Source organism: Crocodylus siamensis, chromosome 3 (genome assembly GCF_052110815.1).
Source record: "Crocodylus siamensis isolate JL-2025a chromosome 3, ASM5211081v1, whole genome shotgun sequence".
NCBI lineage: Eukaryota > Metazoa > Chordata > Crocodylia > Crocodylidae > Crocodylus > Crocodylus siamensis.
The window spans coordinates 154241002-154261363 of record NC_143397.1 but is presented as its reverse complement, the minus strand read 5'-3'; the positions used below and the strand labels follow the sequence as shown (position 1 = coordinate 154261363).

Here is a 20362-nt window from a genome sequence, read left to right as displayed (position 1 = left end):
GCAGAGCCCTGTACCCTTTCACATATCTGGGGTTAGAGGGAGCAAAGAGGGTACCAGGTGTGGTTCTCCGGGAGCCCATGCCACAGGGCTGTTGCTGCCAGAGCTCATCCAGTGGCAGCAGCTGCCTTTACTGTGCAGAAAGTCAAGATTGGTAAGATTTCCCTTCCCCTCACTTCCCTACCTCTACAGTGGTTGGCATGCCCCCAGATGCTGAATGAGCTTGCTCTGCCTTTGCATTTGGGTGACATAAGTGGCATTTTTTTTCCTGAGTTATTAGGGAAATGTATTGTGGTTTGAACAGAAATAGGAAGAAAAATAAATGGCCTCCTGTTTTAGCCCTGGCTTTCACTGGTACTAAGCAAGTTATCCAAACCATTCTTTGCAATGGAAATCTGTCTTCCTGGAAGGAATATTATTAGACATTGTATCAAATGTGAGAATCACAGGACAACCTTGTTCTACAATATTTCCATCTTCTTTTACAGACTCCCCTAGTACTTGCCATATTTTGCATGTCATTTACTGCCTTCGTCATATCTGTGCCTTTGGATCAAGTATTTCAACACATCGAGGAACATCAAAATGGATATATAGAGGTAGGTCAATTGCTGCAAAATATAAGAACATGTGCGTCTTAAATGAATGTCTAACAACTGGTTGTTCTCAAAAAAGGTTAGACTTACACAAATGAAATGGATAAATTAATCATCAGAGTACACTTGCTTTTTTCCTTCTGGTAGTAATATTCTTTGCTATTCTTTTTATTAAAAAGGATACAAGGAATTATTTTGTATAATATTATTGCATATTTTAATTTGCAGACTATTTTCTGTGTCTTTCTGGATATAAACTTCACCTTTCTAAAAGTGCAACACACAGGAAATTGTTTTTATTTAACAGTACAGAGAGATGATAAAGGGTTCAATATTTTCCACAGCATTTTTTGCCTGGGTTAAGTCTGCAAGGCTTTTGTTGAGGCTGCTCAGAATCTGAGACTATAGAAAATTTTCCAGAATGTGCCTGTTGCCAAACTGTTATGGTAAGAGTGTGCTCTGAAATGCAAGCTTTAATGTATATATTCTAGTGCAGTTGAGAAGAAAATCTGAAAGCATAAGCTGAGGCCAAAAGGCTGAAATGTTTTTCTGACTGCAGGCCACCTGAAACAATGCCACTGATGTGGGAGTTGTCCCATTCATCTCCAATCATTACCCCTGAAACCTAAAGATTACACTCTATGTTGAAATTGTTACCTAGCCTGTTGTTAATGATTTTAGCAGAAACATTCAGCTAATGTGCTTATAGAATAACTCCAAGCTGCTTCATTTCTCTTCACTCTTACAAAATGACTCACTGTCCTCTACCCAGCTGCCCAAACCTATAGTTCCCGTAATGACCTCTGCTATCCAATTTTACAGCCTGAGTACAATAAAGCTGCACTGCCTTAGTAACAGGAACGTGGGGACTACATAAAATAAATGGATTGCAATACCAGAATTAATAACACAGAAGCCGTTATGGGTTGTATGCATTTACATATTTAATTTATTAAAAAGCTCAATTTAAAAATATTTAAATGAGGCTGCCATTAATTTTCAGTCTAAATGTTCAAATGGCCTCATAGGACTGTAGGGTTGAAGCCTCTTTCTTGCCCCTGTTCCCATTAAGTGTGAATATTAGGCTTTCCATTGATTTTAATAGGGGAACTCATAAAATAACACAATATGAATTAGTGTGGCAGACCCAGGCCACTTCAACAGATCTTCAGTAATAAGGGTGATGAGGGGGAAACTAAACTCACATTGACCCTGTACAATATCATTCACTGTTTCAAAATTATGTCTTTGATATGATGACACATGGGCAGGCCCATACATGGAATGGGTAGGAATATTATACACAAACAATTCTGTTAAGGAGGCATAAGAAACAACAGAATACAGCTCAATTTCTCTCAATAACATTGCCTTTACAGGGTAATGTTAGGTTGAAAACAGACATTACCTTTGTGCTGCCATATGTATATATTTTATGGAGGCACAAAGCCCAAGAAAACAGATGTCTATGTCCCTTGTCACACCACAAATGGCCAAAATTGTGGCCATGACAAGAGATGGTATAAATTTGTGCTCCTTTTTTGTGGCAGTTACCTGTTGCTTTATGCAGGAAAGTGCAGGCAGCCTGGAGCTACACACACTCTTAAGGTGTTCCCAGGACCTGATCCTGTGTACTCAAGGTCTTCTCTGAAGCCCCAGTATGCATCTGCAAATGATGTTAGGCACTTCTGGGGGTCTTCAGGGACCCTCTAGACGGATTCCCCAGGCATGCTTATCTCACTGCTGTGTCCGAGTTGGGGCACGGTCTGCAAGTGTGAAGAACCCCCATGGGAGTTTCCCTTGCTGAACCTGAGGAATCACCCTGCAGGGGGTTCCTGGGGTATGCTTTCAAGCTGCTGCACTCCAAGTCAGAGCAGGGCACCTGGGGCCATTGCCCCACAGGAGCAGGAGGGGCCTGACCCTTCAGGACAACAATGACATCTGTTTTTGCCGATCAGTCGGATCCACTGTGCCAGGATGTATCTCACCACAACTGATGCTGCTACTAAAATGATGTCTGCTTTTAACCTTAGTAAAAAGCAGCAGAAGGTTATTTTTGTCCCTGTCAACAAATGTGGCATAAAGCAAATCTCCTAAGTCATATGTTGCCACTTTGTATAATGTAAATTTCAGTTTCTGAATTCATAGAATCATAGAAGTAGGGTCGGAAGGGACATTGTAGATCTCCAAGTCCAACCCCCTGCCTGGGCAGGAGAAAAAACTGGGATCAAACGATTCCAGCCAGGTAGGCATCAAGCCTCCTCTTAAAGACCCCCAGGGTAGGAGCCAGCACCACTTCCCTTGGAAGTTGGTTCCAGATCCTAGCCGCCCTAACTGTGAAGTAGTTCTTACGGATGTCTAATCTAAACCTACTCTCTAACAACTTATGGCCGCTATTCCTTGTTATGCCAGGGGGCGCTAGGGGAACCAAGGTCTCTCCCAAACCCTTCTGGTCCCCTCTAGCAAGTTTATAGATTGTCACCAGGCCCCCCCTCAGCCTTCACTTGTGAAGGCTGAACAGGTTCAGGTCCCGCAGTCTCTCATTGTAGGGTCTGCCCCGTTGTACCCGGATCATTTGGGTGGCCCTCCTCTGGATCCTCTCAATGTTGTCCACATCCCTCCTGAAGTGGGGCACACAGAACTGGACACAGTACTCCAGCTGTGGCCTGACCAGTGTTGCATAGAGGGGAAGGATCACCTCCTTGGCCCTACTTGAGATGCACCTGTGGATGCACGACAAGGTCCGGTTAGCCCTGCCAACCATGACCTTGCATTGTCAGTCCATGTTCATCTGGAGTCAATAATGACTCCAAGATCCCTTTCTGCCTCCGTGCTCTCAAGAAGGGAGTTTCCCATCTTATAAGTGTGCTGCTGGTTACTACTGCCCACGTGCAGCACCCTGCACTTGTCAGTATTGAAGCGCATCCCATATTGTTAGCTCATCCCTATAACCTATCCAAGTCTTGCTGCAGTCTTTCCCTTCCTACTACCATGCTCACCTCACCCCAAATTTTGGTATCATCAGCAAATTTAAACAGGGTGCTTTTCACCCCATCATCCAAATCGCTGATAAAGAGATTGAACAGCGCGGGCCCAAGGACCGAGCCTTTGGACTCCACTGCCCACTTCTCCCCAGGTCGAATATGACCCATCCACCACCACCCTCTGAGTGCGACCCTTCAGCCAATCTGCAATCCATCTGACTGTGTAGGCATCAATGCCACATTCGCCCAATTTTTTAATGAGGATGGGGTGGGAGACGGTGTCAAAGGCCTTGATGAAGTCCAGAAAGACTACATCCACGGCAACACCTGCATCCAATGCTTTTGTGACCTGATCATAAAAGGCAATCAGGTAGGTCTGACATGACCTGGCTGTAATGAAACCATGCTGGTTGTCCTTGAGCATCATCCCTGAAGCTGGCCCATTGCACATGTTCTCCATGATGATCTTCTCAAAGAGTTTCCCTAGGATTGAGGTAAGACTGATGGGCCTATAGTTGCCCAGGTCCTCCCTCCTCCCTTTTTTAAAGATGGGGACCACATTGGCTACCTTCCAATCATCCGGCACCTGTCCCAAGCACCACGAGTGCTCGTAAAGCTGTGCCAAGGGTCCTGCTAGCTCCCTCAATGCCCTGGGATGGAGAGCATCTGGACCCGCTGATTTGAACATGTCCAGCCCCTCCAGAAGCTCTCTAACTAAGTCCTCCCCAACCTGAGGTCTGGAGGCGTTCCGCTCGAGTCTGTCTTGCATCACGGTGGGGAAGTCCCAGTCCCTGCCCAAGAAAACAAAAGTGAAAAATTGGTTAAAGAGGTCTGCTTTCTCCTCTGGCGCAATCACCAGATTGCCCAGAGGATCTTGCAGGGGCCCCACATTTCCCGGTGCTTTCTTCATCCTCTCTATATATTTGAAAAAGGACTTTTTATTATCTTTGATTTTGGATGCAACTCCGAGCTCTATGTCTGCCCTAGCTTTCCTGACAGCCCCCCCACAGGCCCAAGCAGAGGAGGTATACTCCTCTGCAGAGATAGCACCCCCCTTCCACCGGGTGTACACTGCCTTTTTGGCAATCAGGCATTTCTGTACACCCGTGGTGAGCCGGGGGGCTTTTGGGCACTCCTGCCCCCCTTGCTTTTTGTTGGGATGGTCACCCCTTGGGCCCTGAGTATCATCTTCTTATGGAACAACCACTCATCTTGGGCACTGAGTTCCCCTGCCCTTGAGAACCCCAGTGCCTCTCCCACTAATCTCCTCAACTCATTGAAGTTGGCCCTCTTGAAGTCTAGGGCTACCACCTTGCTGCAGGCCCTTGACACCCTGCGCTGGACGGTGAATTCCAGCAATTGATGATCACTATCACCCAGGAGGCCCCTTACCAGGTCAACGCCTGTGGCCAGGACCAGGTCCAACAGGGCATTTCCTCTGGTGGGACTGTGCGCCTCCTGAATTAAGTGGAGATCCTGTATCTTGGCCAGGAACCTCCTGGAACAGTCCGACCTGGCTGACTGTTCCTCCCAGCAGATGTCTGGGTAATTTAAATCACCCATGACAACTACATCCCTTGCCTTAAGTGCCTCTGCAAACTGGCCCGAAAATTCCTGGTCCAGCTCCTCCCCTTGGTTGGGGGGTCTGTAGTAGACCCCCACCATTAGATTCCTTTCCCCATGGCCCCCTTGTATCTTGACCCAGAGTACTTCAGTTTGCCCCTCTGACCCCATTTTGCTGGCAGAGGATGTGAATTAAATAAGATCCCAGTGCAGGAAGGGGAAAAATGACTCCTGCATCCACACACAGCTCAGCGCAGGATTGGCCTGCTTTCAAAAGCCCTGTTTTTGAAAATAAAGCAGACGGAAGGCTCCATGTTCAGAGAAGGACAATTTCATATAGAAACTGACTTGTAATGTTCTTCTTGTACAGAGACTTAAAGACTGGGTGGCTATAGAAAGCGACTCTAGTGACCCTCTAAAGAGACCACTTGTGATAAACATGATGCATTTAGCAGCAGAGACCATAAGGACATTAGGTGGAACGGTGGAGATGGTGGAACTGGGCATGCAAGAGGTATTGTATTTTTTTCTGTTTCTTCAGAATATAAAACTATCTATAGTATGGTCTTGTATACTGCTACACAAAAGTTATGTACATGCTACACAAAATTAAGACTCATGCCCTGTAAAACAAGGTAATACTGTAAGTAGGTTTTTCTTCCTTTGTCTTTTCTACCAGTAAATAAGATGAAGTTTAAAAAGGTAGCAGCCTCATTTATATACAGAGGAACAATCAGAGTAGTCCTGGTGGGTTAAGGATTCAGAAATTCAGTGGCCATTGTCAACTTAAAAATTAGATTTATGAAGTGGATGGACTAATTACTAGTTATAAGGATTCTTCCCACTCATTCCTTGGACCCAGAAAAGGGATGCCAGGAGACCATATAACACAGTGGTTCTCAACTATTTTTGGACCGGAATGTAACAGGCTGGCCTTTAAGGGTCAGGTCTCAGTGCTGGCCACCTGCCTGTTCAGGGCTAAACCCCAGCCTTGCTCACCTGCAATGCCTTAATGGAAATAAATATAATTGCTGTTTCTAAGGTGGGAGGCTGCCCATTGCTCGCTGTTCTGATGCCAAGGGCCTTGATGCACTCTCCAACCTCCCCTTACATGTGCCCCATGCCTTACAGATGTTTCTTGGCCTTGTACCTGGCCTCCCTTCTGGTGCACACACCAGGCCTTTCATACCCAGCCTAGCACCCCGCCTCCAACCTGGGGCACACACCAGACCTTCATATATGTGGCCTAACACCCAACCTCTAGTTGGGTGGCACACACCGGGCCTTTCATCCTTTATCTAGTATTCTGTATTGGCATATCCAGTAGGCCTGTGTGAAGCGGCTAGTATTCACTTCAGATTCGGATTCAGCCAATTTGGGGGACAGTGATTCAATTGGGTATTTCAAATCACTGTCCCGAATAGATTCAGCCAAATCTGATTTGGAGATTTGGTTGCTGCCAAATCAGCTGAATCACACAGGCCACATCCCCCACCCGCTTTCCCACCCCCACCCAGCCCCAGCTTCTGGCTCTTTCAAAAAAGAGAGAGCCATGGGACTCTTCAGCCTCGAAAAGTGCAGGCTCAGGGGTGACCTGATGGCAGCCTCTAAGTACATGAGGGGCGCGCATCAGGATCTGAGGGAACACCTGTTTTCCAGAGGGATGACAAAGTCCAAGTGTCACACACTTCTTCAAGACTGTTTTAGGCTGGACATAAGGAAGAACTTCACTGTCTGAGCCGCCAAGGCCTGGAATAAACTCCCTCCAGAGGTGGTGTAAGCACCTGCTCTGGACTCTTTTAAGAAGCACTTGGATGCTTTGAAATCTCTTCTTGTTGGGATCCTTTGACCCTAGCTGACCTCCTGCCCCTGGGCAGAGGGCTGGACTCGATGATCTTCCGAGGTCCCTTCCAGCCCTAATGTCTATGCAATCTATAAAAAATAAAAGCCCTGACTCACCAGGCACTGCAGGTTCCCTGCCATACAAGACCCATTTGTAAACACTGATGACCAGTCAACCCCATAAATAGACAAAGTAGAAAACAGGCCCCAGTCTGTGGGGGAAAGGGTGGGTGTGTGGGGTGGGGGTGGGGCATGGGTGGGAAATTGGGGGCCCTAAGTTTGATGAGTTCCTTGAAGGCTGAAACTTTGTCAGCCTGCAAGGGAAAAACCCACATTTCCTCTTTTAAAGAAGAATACATTTTTAAAGTTTGCTCACAACCCTTTCATATATGCTTGTGACCTACTTTTGGGTTGCAACCCAGGGGTTGAGAAAAGCTGGAATAACAGATTTACTTTCCTGATTCCAGAAGGTTAGATGTAGGAGAACTTAGGTGCAAGTAACAGCTTTTATCTCCAGCCACTTGAACTCCCAGGACTCCTTGCTCTCAAACTAAGGCAGTGTACTCACCAGTTGTGTTGGCTTTCACATTATATGACCGGTATTGGATCATCGTCTTGCAACAAAATGATTTGCATGCTCCTAAGACCCTTTTCTATTCTGCAGTTTGTTTTGAAAAATCACGCCAATTTATATAATAAAGTACATTTTATTTTAGCTACCCAATGGACATAAAATCTCTTTACCACCAGTTATTCTTGCGAGCATTGGAAATGATCCCCAAAAATCTACTGCTTGTTTCTATGGGCATTTGGATGTGCAGCCTGCAAAAATTGAGGATGGATGGTTAACCGAGCCATATATATTAACAGAAAAAAACAGTAAGTACTTGGGCTGCTTGAAGAATACGCAACAAAGAGACAGCTTTGGCATTTGACGTATTGCAGCAACAGTTGGACCCTTTATGTATTAAGGCAGCTTCCCTATCTGTTAAAGAATAAAAAAGGGAAATCCATTCAGGTTAACATAGAAGCAAATAGCTTGTTTAGGTAAAAGAGAAACCGTCCTAGGATCTGCATGCCTTGTCTGTAAAACACTTCCATATTAAAAGCTTATAACTTTCCTTATATATGAAACAAAAATTTATCAAAAATAGTTGCATAGAAGATCTTGGGCCAAATTTAGGTTGTATATGTTGTATTTATATTTGTCACAGATATGAGAGGTTAACTGGCCCTAAATTTACTATAGTCAGTGGGATCTAGGATCCTAGGATCGTAAGTCCCCCTAGCTTCTTAGGGGAATTTTACCTCTAAAGCTACAATAAGAGAGAGTGTCCTGCTCCTTGGTTGGTGTGTGTAGTAGGGTAGGGAGAGTGGGAGGAGGAAAACTGATGCTCGTTCCCTTTCCCTTAGTTTCTGGAAGTCAAGTGTCCCCAGTAGTAAAGGGAAAGGCCACAGGAGCAGTTGAAACAGGGCAACTGCAGAGCCTGCTCAGAGGCAGCAAACAGGAGAAGTCCCTAGACAGGTTAGGGAACACAGAAAGAACTAAAACCTTACCTGAAGATTACTCTCAAGCAAAGGGGAGAAGTATCCCAGCAGGGAAAGCCTGTGTTACAGAGAGCCCCAGGAGAACACAGAGATGGGCCAGCCTCCTTCAGGTTCCCACTCAGAGACAGAACCCCTGGAAAGGGAAGGCCCTATTTGGAAACCCTAAGATGGGGCTGGAACAGCTCAGGCTGTTTATAACCTTAGGGGACGAGTCACTGGATGTTAACTCAGCCCAGGTGTCTCCCCTCAACACAGGACAGATGAGCTACAGCTGGGGACCAGAAACAAGCGTTGATAGGCTGAGAGTGCAGGGCCGAGAGCCCGAAAGGACACGAGCAGTAGTGAGAGGAAAAACCCTGCATTGGAAAGCAATGGAAATCAGGGGTGAGGAATACCTCAACCCATATTTTTGTTTCTAATGGATTTCAGATGCTTCCTGGGAGTCATCCAGGAAGGTACTGAGGGCTGCTTCTAGCTGTGATGCTTTAACAGCAGGAGCCTGTACTTGAACCCAGAGGACTGTGGTGGGGGTACTGGGGGTTAGAGAAGCCCCCTGTAAGGCTTGTGAGACTCTGTTACAGGCCATAACTGATTATTTGAAATATTGGACACAGCCCTGATGGTAGAGCAAGTTGTTCCTTCTCTGGGAGAGAATTCTCCAATTATTACCATCAAGTCATGGCAGACGAGTGCCTCGAGGCAGAAGCTTACCATTTAGGTGTGTGCAGCGCTAGTCAAGCTATATACAAAGGGACTCATCCACAGTGGGGAGTTTTCAGGGTGTGTATCCAGAGTCGCCTGGAGACCTTGCAGGTGAGAGGCTGAAAGACCCATTCCTGCATGATCCCAGCCTTTGATCACAGTTGAGCCTAAATGAAAAGGTGGGGCTTATTAGAAGAAAAGAAGCTGAACATCCAAGCGGCCACAACGAGTGAGACCCTAATGACCAAAGGACAGCAAACGGAGTTTTGTCTTTGTGTAGATGTTCATAGGAAGGATGGTGAGTAAGACAGCAGCAGAGAAATCTGAAAAATAGCAGAGATAACAAGCAGGGCTGGCGGGAGAAATGGTTCATTATCCTTAGGTTGGTACCTGAAGACTGCTCTGTATACATGAGGAGTCACCTGACAGACTCATGGAAGAGAAAATGTAAAGACGTGGTAAGACTGCTAGAAAGAATGCTGGAGTGCAGAAGCGGTGTTGAGGCTCTAGTGGAGAAGAGAAAAGAAGATGCGCATGTAGCTGAACAAATTGCAGACACTTGCTAAACAAGAAGACCTGGCTGGCAGACCCCTCAAGGAGGGTGAACCATGGAAGTATGTAGCCATGACAACAAAGCAGAGGAAGAGACAGTCAAACGAAGGAGAAATAGAGAGGACGAGCAGGTTTCTGAACTAAAAAACAAAGAACAAAACCAGGCAGAAACAGAAGATGGACTAGCAAGGGAGAAGAGATCTACTGTTAATTTCAGAAGAAGAAAAGAAGAGATAACAGAACCAGGAGGTGGAGGAGGAATGAGGACAATATAGTGATGACTGAAAAGTAGGGATGCTCTGCTGGCAGAAGTCAGAGTGGAAGGGAAAGGATTGGAGATTCTAGCTAACTCCCAGAAGAGACGGGTGTATTTGGTTGAGTCCCCAATATTAAGAGCAGATAACAGGCTATGAGGATGGTTAAGCTTTGGAATAGGCTACCTAGAAAAGTTGTGGAATCTCCATCTCTGAGAATTTTCAAGAGCAGGTTAGACAGCCACTTGACTGGGATAGTTTATTCAGGGATGACCTTGCCTTGAACAGGTGGCTGGACTAGATAAACTCATGAAGTCCTTTCCAGATCCACTTTCCTATGATCCTACAAGTCTCTCATAGTCAGAGTAGCAGGAGTATTCTGGGGCAGGATACAGATTTCAGCCATTTATACTTTTTGAACCTCCCTCATTTCAAAGGTTTGTTTTTTGATGAGTGATTTCTGTGGGTAGATGTTCTGAGTCTGTGACAACTTCTGGGCTGGGCAAAATAACAACACAAAATAGTATTTCATAGATTTCATGGGTCGGAAAGGACCTATTCGATCATCAAGTCTGAACCCCTGCCATGGGCAGGAAGGAGTGCTGGGTTCAGATGACCCCCAGCCAAGTGTTTGTCCAATATCCTCTTAAATACCTCCAAGGAAGGGGACAGCACCACCTCCCTTTGAAATATAGTCCATATTTTGGCAACCCTCACAGTAAAGAATCTTTTCCTGATGTCCAATCTAAATTTGCCCTCCTTCAGTTTGTGGCCATTGTTTCTAGGTACCCCGATGGGTGCCCTGGTAAACATTGTACCCCTATTTTCTGCTTTCCCCCCCAATGAGTTTGTAGACGGCCACTAGATCACCTCTCTTGCGGAAGCTGAAGACATTCAGGTCCCTCAATAAGTCCTTGTAGGGTTTGTCCTGTAGGCCTTTAACCAGATGGGTGGCCCTCCTCTGAACCCTTTCCAGGATATCTACATTCCTCCTGAAGTGCGGCGCCCAAAACCGGACACAGTACTCCAGCTGTGGTCTGACCAATGACACATAGAGGGGAAGTATCACCTCCCTAGACCTGTTTGTGATGCACTTATGCAAGAACATGGTGCAACATATGGCACTTATCTTTGTTGTTATATTGTTATTTATATTAGTACACTTACACTTACATTGTTTTTGCTATATTATTTTTTTTCAGTGTGTGAAAGACAGCATTAGGAAAAAGCATTCTTTAGCCTCTTCTGCTCAGCTTATTACACATTTTCTTCTACTCACTTATTATAGTGTAACAAAGAACATTTATTAGAAGCAAGTGTGCAAAGGGAGTAATCCCCAACAGTGAACACCAAATAGGTATATGTGGACTTTATCATTTTTAAATTAAAAATCCAGATACTGGAATTTGTAAAGGCCAAGAGTGAGTGATGGAGTTATATATAATATTTCAGGACCAAACAGCCCTGGCTGAGGTTCCTCTTCCCTGTGGCACATGTAGAACTCTGATCTACAGGCACAACATGTTAAAACACTGCCTTAAATGTATGTGAGATGGCAATAAAAAGGTGGATATAGTATGAATTCAATTATGATTTTCTCTTCATTCATAGTTTAAAATATAATTAATTTTAAAAATTGATTCCCTGGGTGTTAGTTATTTATTGCATCTCAGTGATTTCTGTATCCAATGTACTCAGTTGTTAAATGCATTAATGCAGGGGTTTACAAACTTTTTAAATAAGCGTACCCCTGGAGGCCAGACAAAGTGTGGCGGGGTGGGAGGCGCGGCTGAATGCGGAGCAGTGGCTGTGTGGGGTAGTGGATGGCAGCAGTGCATGAAATTTTTCCCCCCACCCCCTGAGTCCAACCATCTGGGCAGTGCCTGTGCAGCCCACAGAGGGGCACTGATGGCCTTGCCCCACCCCAGCCCTGCTCCTGGGATGAGGCAGCGCAGGGTGGTGGGTGGCAGTGCTCTGTCCCTGCTTGCCCATGTGTACCCCCCTAGGGCCTTCCCAGTACCCCCAGCATTAATGGTTTTCCTGTATGTGTCCTTGCAGTTTGCATGGGTTCTGAAACCCAAACAGGATTCTTTTGACTTGGGCACAGGTACTACGTATCTGTGCAGCCCCAAGACCCACACTGTCTAATAGGAATTGCCTTTATTACATCTAATTTCATTCAATTTTATTTCCAGGCAGTCTCTATGGCCGAGGTACATCTGATGACAAAGGACAAGTTCTGGCTGTACTAAATGCAATTGAAGCACTTCAGGTGCATGATGTGATATTTCTCTTCTCTCATTGATAAATTCACTATTTTTAACTGTGTAACCAATTGCTTAAGCCTCTGTTTGGAACATTTTCTGTCAGGAACTTCCAGTTAATGTTAAGCTTCTGCTTGAAGGCATGGAAGAAGTAGGATCCCAAGGGTTACCTGAACTACTTCAGCAACAAAACACTACATTTTTTTCTGATGTTGATTACATTGTGGTCACTGACACCCCTTGGCTCAGCAGCAAACCTGGTATTACATATGGAACAAGAGGAAACTGCTACTTCTTTCTTGAGGTATAGTATGTAAACAGGTTCAGGGTTTTTCCTTGACTACTGCATATTATCTGATTGTCATAAAGAAGATTCATATGAATTTAGGTTTGTGAAGTAATAGCCCTAGAAAATATAGGCAAGCAAGATTCTTTGGGTAGATGTGATATCTTTTATTAGACCAACACAATATTTAACATAAATTATTAAATATGAATATATTTATAAATATATAAATATATTAAATATTTAATATAAATATTGAGTTGGTCTAATAAAAGATATCACATCTACCCAAAGAGCCTTGCCTGCCTATGTCCTTAGACCAACATGGCTACAACTTAAATGCTGAACTGAAAGAATTGCTGCTTTCTAATACTGTCACATAGAAATAACAGTAATAAGACAGGTCACATGTAACTGCTTTATGTGTCAAATTATACTCTCAGTAATACCAGTGCAAACTTGCCTAAATTTAACTGGGGAGACAATATCTGCCTTTATACTCAAAGGACTTTACAAGCATGGGCTAATTAATTAAGGATTTCCTGTATGCTCAGTTCTTGTAGGAATTTATCTGGGATCATGAGATACAAGTGATTTGGATTTATCACTGGTAAGGTTAATTGTTTGTTGAGGTAAAACAGACAAAAAAAATCACATTCTGATAATGTGGAAAAGGTGAAAGGCGTAAACTATTAATTTAAAGAAAATAAAGGAAAAACACATTATGTTATTTTAATCCAAGTACCTTTTATTTTGCATAAATATTATTTTAATATCAAGAAAAGTTTTCTCCCTCAGCCTCTGCCAAGGCAGTTGGAACACTAGTACTGTGCAGATACTTCATAGTGTGCCAGCTTCCTAGCTAGGTAAATGCCAGACTTTTTTTATTAAAGCAAAGGCGATATCACAAACTGTCAGACCCCGCCCCTCTACCGATGGCAGGACAGGAAAAATTGCATTGAGCACATAACTGTTGTGCTGAACATTTCCTCCTGATTACCCAAAAAATATTTTTAATTAAAGATGTGTGAACTGCCATTAAATGTTAAAATATCTGTCTCCCTTTCTAATATAAAGTGGTTTCTAGCTCAGTTCCCCAAATTCTGTCATTGCTGGAAGAAGGAAATGGATAAATGTTCTTTTTCTTAATTGTAAATTGTATGCATGGTATTTAAAGACATTTGTACATATGCTGTTTTTCCTGAGTGATAAACATGAACATCTCATAAACACAACAATGGGATCTGAATTGTGGAGACATGTTTGAAATACCTTGGAACAGAGCTACCATCGATTTTAATTACTTTTTATTGATTTCAGTGGAAAACTTTGGCAGGCTTACCTCTGTTTTTTCCAAGGAAAGATTAAAGTGTGTTAATCTACCCTGGTTCTGTAGGTGGAATGTGCTAAACGAGATTTGCACTCAGGAGGCTTTGGAGGAATAGTACAGGAAGCAATGAATGACTTAATATTTCTGTTAAGTAAGTACTGTTTCAGTCTAACTTATATGAAATGTAATGTTCCATGTCTGTCTCGTTCCTTTTCAAAGCATGTCAGATATTGCCCTTGCTTTCACCAACTAATTTAAGGCACAAAAACATAAAACACACAAGTTAAATGTAGTGATCTCAGTCCTGACATTACCAGACAAAATTCGTATTCATTCTGATTGGATTTTTTTCTTACTAAGGCCTGAGGATTCTGGTTTAGAATCACTGAAAAATAGGATTGGAAGTGACCTCAGGAAGTTAGCTAGTCCAAAGCTCTGGTCAAGGCAGACTCTCTTTCATCTAAACCATTCCAGACAAGTAGTAGGCAAATTTTCAAATTTCATTTAGGGATACAGTTTCATTATATAAGGTCAGATTAATTTAAATTAGACGGCTTACTTCATTAGACTGCGTACTTCATTTAAATTATCCTATTTAATATACTCACAAAAAAGAATGGCTCAATGTGAGTGAAGGTAGCAGAATTTTATTTTATATTTACTTTATTTTAAAGCAACACAGTGTGTATTTACTTTAGTTTATTTGTTAACACGACAGCCCCAGTATGATTTGATTCATGTGCTGCATGCTGAATCAGAATGTGACAGAACTGTTTGTTAATCTAAGACAGTTATTCTGAACCAAGATGCTGTGGTACTCTGGGGTGCCTTGAGATCCTTTCAAGGGTGCCACATAATATTAGCACTGTTAGGTGTGAGAACCCGATACAAAAGATAAACCCAGAGATTTCAATTAGGTGTCCCCCATCTTCCCAGCAAAAATATTAAAAATAAAAAGGAGAGAGAAAGGGAAAGGTTAGCCATAGACAGTTACCTGGCACAGATATTTTTTGCCCAGTTATTATTTGCAAAGTTGTAAGCAACTGGAAACAGAGTCCTCTAATGTGGGGGTGGTGCAGGCACCTACCCTGGAGATCTTCAGAAGGAGACTGGATGCACACCTTGCTCGGGTTATTTGACCCCAGAAGTCTTTCCTGCCAAAAGCAGGGGGGCTGGACCCAATGATCTCATGAGGTCCCTTCCAGCCCTAAACTTCTGTGAATCCATAGTACAGTATTAAAAACATTTTGACTTGTTGTGGTCTTTCTGAGTTCTTTGCAACAGAAACATTGCTCTATTCTTTTTCTCTTGTCAAAAAATTAGTAAAAGCTAAGTGCTGGAATTATTCAAGGGGTGCCTTGAGTACAGTGAGGGATGCCTCAGGTCTCCAATGGTTGGGAACTAATGAACTAAACCAACTGAATCACCAGAGAGGTACAGCAGCTGCATCTGTCACTCTAGCTATGGGCACACTAACTGACTTGGTGCCTCCGAACTCCTCCCTCAGCAACTTCTGCTATATCAAGTTCCGTGTAGGTTGCTACACAGGGGATTATTTCAGTGTTCTTACAGCAAGTGGAATCAATTACATTAATGTAGTGTTAAGGTTGATGTTTTAATTTTAAAAATATTATCATTTTTAGGGAGTATGTCCTTGCTGAAAGATACTGGATGTTCTTAATTTCTATCTAGTAGGTCTAGATATCCAAATAAGTGTGAAAGTTGCTTTTTTTGTTTTAGTAAACACAGATTTACACCAAAGTTCATAAAAAACACATTAATCTCAAAAGACTACCCACTAAAAATTGGTAAAGAGGGTTCTGATGAAATTAATGGAAAATCAGTAAAGGAGGCCTGGGTTCCTCAATATAGGAAACTAATGCAGTGAGAACACATTATACAAATAACACCATAAAACTATGAAAGTCTGAGGAGATCACTTATCTCAGAGTTAGCTAGGTTACAGTCTGTTAGTGTGTAATATATAAGATTAGGCTTACTCAGATTGCTTTGATTTTTTTTTCATGTATTCATCTACTGTTTCTTGCACTGAAACATACTTTGACCCATGTTATTTATTCATCTCAGGGTGTGTTATTTAGATTTGCTACAAAGTTGTAGAAATGTCAAGCTGAGAAGTAAGGAAGGATGTTGCTGCATGCAAGTGTCCAGCACTATTTATCCAAAGTAAAAACTTTTAACTGGACCTAATTTAGTCTTTCAGTCTCATCTCCAAATGACATCTTCAATGTGCTTATCACTTTACTATGTTAAGTGCCAGTATCTGTAAAGTATCTGCAAAAGTGTATACATGTTTCTCTCCTGAGATTGTCCCATTAAGTGATTTAGACCAAAATAGACAGGCACTCACCTCTAGTTATTGCAATATAATTATAAACTTAATTAAGAAAACAACTTTAGTTTTCAAAAGTAAAGTATAGTTATTTTCATCTTTGTTTTTCTCCAATGGTTTTTCTAAGAGCCTCAGGATGACTGACATCCCTCCATCCCTATCCAAGTGCACTTTCTCTCTCTTGCTGTCTTTTTTCATAAGTCTATCTTTTGGAGACTTTTCCTTCAAAAAGAAACTCCCTCTGAAATGTCAACAGTGTTTTTTCCATAAGGAAGGGTCACAAGTTACTTTCTCCAAGGTAAAAGTGTGGTACCTATCCAATCTTTACTGTCCCAAAAGACAAAAATTAATTTTTGACCAGATTTCTATCTGGTAGGTGTCAGTGCTTTGAGCTATTAGATGGCATCCTATAGTGGTAAAAATTACATACATATTTAAGCTAGGCTTAGAAAATGAAAACAAACTAAAGTAATAGTGTATCATGATCCCAATTTCTGAAATATTATAGATAGTCTGTCATTTGTACTTTTCAGAAATATGACTTCAGGACACCTATACATTTTTATTCTGCTTAATGAATTAATATCCAGCTATCACTATCACTTTCCCCTTCATACCTGCTGCTAGAGTTGTCAGGGTCTCTGGCTACCCCTATTCCTTCAAGCTTCTACTTCCTGCTCCTGCCCCTGGAGGCAGAGAGCATGGAACCTGGGGTGTGCCAGCCTCCAGGTTATGCAGCCCCTGACCACACAAGTTGGACAGCTCTAACTTAACAAATACATTTTAAATGGTTCTCATTAGATACTACAGTTATATGTTACAGTGGGCACATCTACCTGAGATGCATTACTGTGCAGTTGCATAGTTTACTGTTCAGTAGGTATGCACATCTACACATGCACATGCTTACTGCACAGTAAAAACCCTTAATGCCACTTAAATTTGTTACCTGTAAATGCAGGTAGCAAATTTAAGCGTGATTAGTAATTGCACATTAATGCATGTGTAGACGCAACCTGGCAGCAAATTCGCTGCCAGGTCTGTATAGCCACCAGGGGACCGCAACCTAAGAGCTTCTCCTGCTCCAGAGCTGGGCTGCATCTGGCAGCCCCTGTCTGCTATAAAAGCCTGCGGATGTTTTGTGCCCTGAGGCGCACATACCAGGGAGATTGAGAGCACTACAGACCCTGTTTATCCCCCTGGGCAGGCCACAGCCCTGCTGTGCCTACCTCCCAGCACTGCAGCAGTGCTGCCAGGTACTAAGCTGCCACCAGCTGCCAAGGCACTGATTTCAGACCAGATGGGTGCTGAATGGGCTGCAGGCTGCTGCAGCCCCTGACCAGCCCTGCCAGCTCCCCAGGGCTGCCTGTCGGCTGTCTCTGACAGCAGTGCCAGCACCACCTCCCTGCTGCACACCCCAGCAGCCTGTCCTATGCCTGCAGGTGCTGTGGGGAATAGCCTCTGCCACGTGGCTGCCAGTCTGTTGCTTTGCTCTTGCAGTGGGCATTGCTGGTAGCTGTCAGCAACAAAGGGACAGCCATGTGGGAGTCCAGAGGGCTGGCACAGGATCCAGCAGCATGGCCTTATCCTCTTCATACGGTCCCAGCACTGCCCATGTATGTACACTTGTGCCCTCCACCTGGGACCCCAACTAGAATCAGGAAGAGGTTGACGACTTCATGGTGCTCTGGGGTAACAAGGTGCTGTGCCAGTTTGAGCAGGGTGGGCACTCCAACACCCACATTTATGAGGCTCTGTTGGGTGGGATGTAGGAGTGATAGCACAACTGGTGGGTGCAGCAGTGTTGCACAAAGGTCAATCCAGCTCACAGCTGTATGATGTATTCCAGCATGGGTGGCCTACCCAAGCCCCTGCCCTGCCCTGGCACCTCCAGGGCAGTGAGGGGAGGAGGACAGGGGATCTGCCTCTGCTCCATCATAGCTCATGGTCCTATACCAGGAATACAGGTGCACCCAGGGCACCATGAAGATTAGCAGCAGCAGCAGGGCATAATGGGTCAGGCACCCCTCATCCTACACAAACATCTCACTGGGTGCCAGCTGAGGCATATGCAGCAGGGGCTCACTCAGGGCACAGCAACTGTGCAGCAGGGTGCCTTCTCAGAGAAAATCTTTGAGGGGAGGGTGGGGGTATGGGCAGCTCCTGGTTCCAGTTGTCCAGGAGCCCAAGCACCTTGGGCTGGGCAGCAGCACAGCAGAGCAGCTAGCCTGCAAGATGAGCATGGGGGAGCTATGCAGGCCACTGATGATGACTGTCAGATGCTGGACACCATCCTGGGCCTGGCGGTCTCATTTGTGCCCACAGCTGCCTGGTCCCTGGCCCTAGCCCAGTGGCCCCCCTGGAAGCTACCTGCCACCTCCAAGGCAGGATCCCACCTGGGCCTGTGAGGAGGAATTCCACCACTGCCCACCTGCTGGAGCCCCTGGCTTGGCCCCAATTTGGGTCCACTGCTAGCCACCTTGGCCCTGGCCCATCACTGACCCCAGCTTCAAGCAGGAGTGGAGCCAGAGCTCCGTGGAGCAGCACCAGGACTAGACATCGGCTCTGCTGGGCCTGGACTCAACCAGCTCGAGGGGGAGCCGCCCACACTAGAAGAGAATTGGGTGCCTTTGTCCTGGGTGGACCCCATGCCTGCTGAGGTCATCGTGGTGTGTGGATTGGAAGGGGAATGGCCAGAGGCCAGGGTACTGGCCACATGTCCCTGGGCTCTGCCCCCTAGGTGCCCCACCCTCACTCTGGGACTCCACAGAAAAGATACTTTCTATGTAGTTTCTTCACAAAAGAGCATTTTTTATTGTTGGAGGGTGGGGTGGGTGGTGGAGGGGCTGTGTGTGTTGGGTGGGAAAGGGAAGGAAGGGGCTGTGTGTGTTGGGAAGGGAGGGGAGAGGGAGGCCTGTTATATGCGAAGGAAATAAATTTCATAGATTTCATAGACATCAGGGCTGGAAGGGACCTCAGGAGATCATCAAGTGCAGCCCCCTGCCCAAAGGGCAGGAAGTCAGCTGGGGTCAGAGGATCCCAGCAAGATAAGCATCCAATTTACTCTTGAAGGTGTTCAATGTAGGTGCTTGAACCACCTCCACTGGCAGACTGTTCCAGACCTTAGGGGCTCGGACAGTAAAGAAATTCTTCCTTATGTCCAGCCTGAAATGGTCTTGTAGTAGTTTATGACCATTTGACCTAGTCATCCCTTGGGGCACTCTGGTGAACAAACGTTCCCCCAGATCCTGGTGGCCACCCCTGATAAACTTATAGGTGGCCATCAGATCACCCCTGAGCCTACGCTTTTCCAGGCTAAAGAGTCCCATGTATCTCAGCCTCTCATCATAAGATCTGTTTTCCTGACCTCTGATCATGCGCATGGCTCTCCTCTGGACTCTCTCAAGCTTTTCGACATCCTTTTTGAATTGTGGAGCCCAAAACTGGACACAGTACTCCAGCTTGTTCTTCTGACATGTGCCTGCAGTGAGCGTGGTGCAAGGGATGGGCAGGGAGAGGTGGGAGGGTTTGTGGGCAATGGTGCAAGTGGGCTAGAGCAGGGAGTGCAGGAGGAGGTGGTCAGTCAGGGCCTCCCAAACCTGGTGCCCTGACCCCCACTGGTGGGTGCATGGCTTTCCTGGGTGCCAGCAGGGCCAGCACCATGGCCAGCAGGAGCACAAGGCAATGGTCATTATTGCTGGGGCAGTGGATAGAGTAGCCATGGCACAGGAAGGCAGAGTGGGGAAGGAGGGAGCTGCCACGTGTTGTGCCTGTGCTGGGCACACTTCTCCTGGGCAGGGAAGGGGCTTCCCAGAGAGCAGAGAGTGGAGTTGGCTTCTAAAGATGGCTGCCAGGTGCTGGCAGCTGTGGCCAGATCCTGGAGTTCCCCCCCAGTGGCCACAGGAGCATATTGCAGGGACCTGGCACAAATTTTTTTCCCTAATCTCTCTATGTGTAGACACCTACCCAAAAACCCTTACTGGGCATGTCTACATGAGATTACTATGCATTAGCCTAATACAACTGTGTAGTGTCATTAGGCTAATATTCAGTAACATCACTAAATAACCATGTGCTGGTGCTACTGTGCG

General features: G+C 45.0%; 1 protein-coding gene across 1 annotated transcript in view; it reads left to right on the top strand.

Annotated features, from left to right (window-relative positions):
- The window catches only part of LOC149869016 (cytosolic non-specific dipeptidase-like), a 37270-nt gene that overhangs the window by 4077 nt on the left and 12831 nt on the right, over positions 1–20362 (top strand). Inside the window, exons 2-7 of the mRNA XM_090037297.1 lie at positions 486–596; positions 5511–5654; positions 7699–7861; positions 12234–12310; positions 12409–12606; positions 13985–14069. Of these exons, the coding sequence (XP_089893423.1) occupies positions 486–596; positions 5511–5654; positions 7699–7861; positions 12234–12310; positions 12409–12606; positions 13985–14069 (778 nt within the window). The remainder of the gene's footprint in view (positions 1–485; positions 597–5510; positions 5655–7698; positions 7862–12233; positions 12311–12408; positions 12607–13984; positions 14070–20362) is intronic.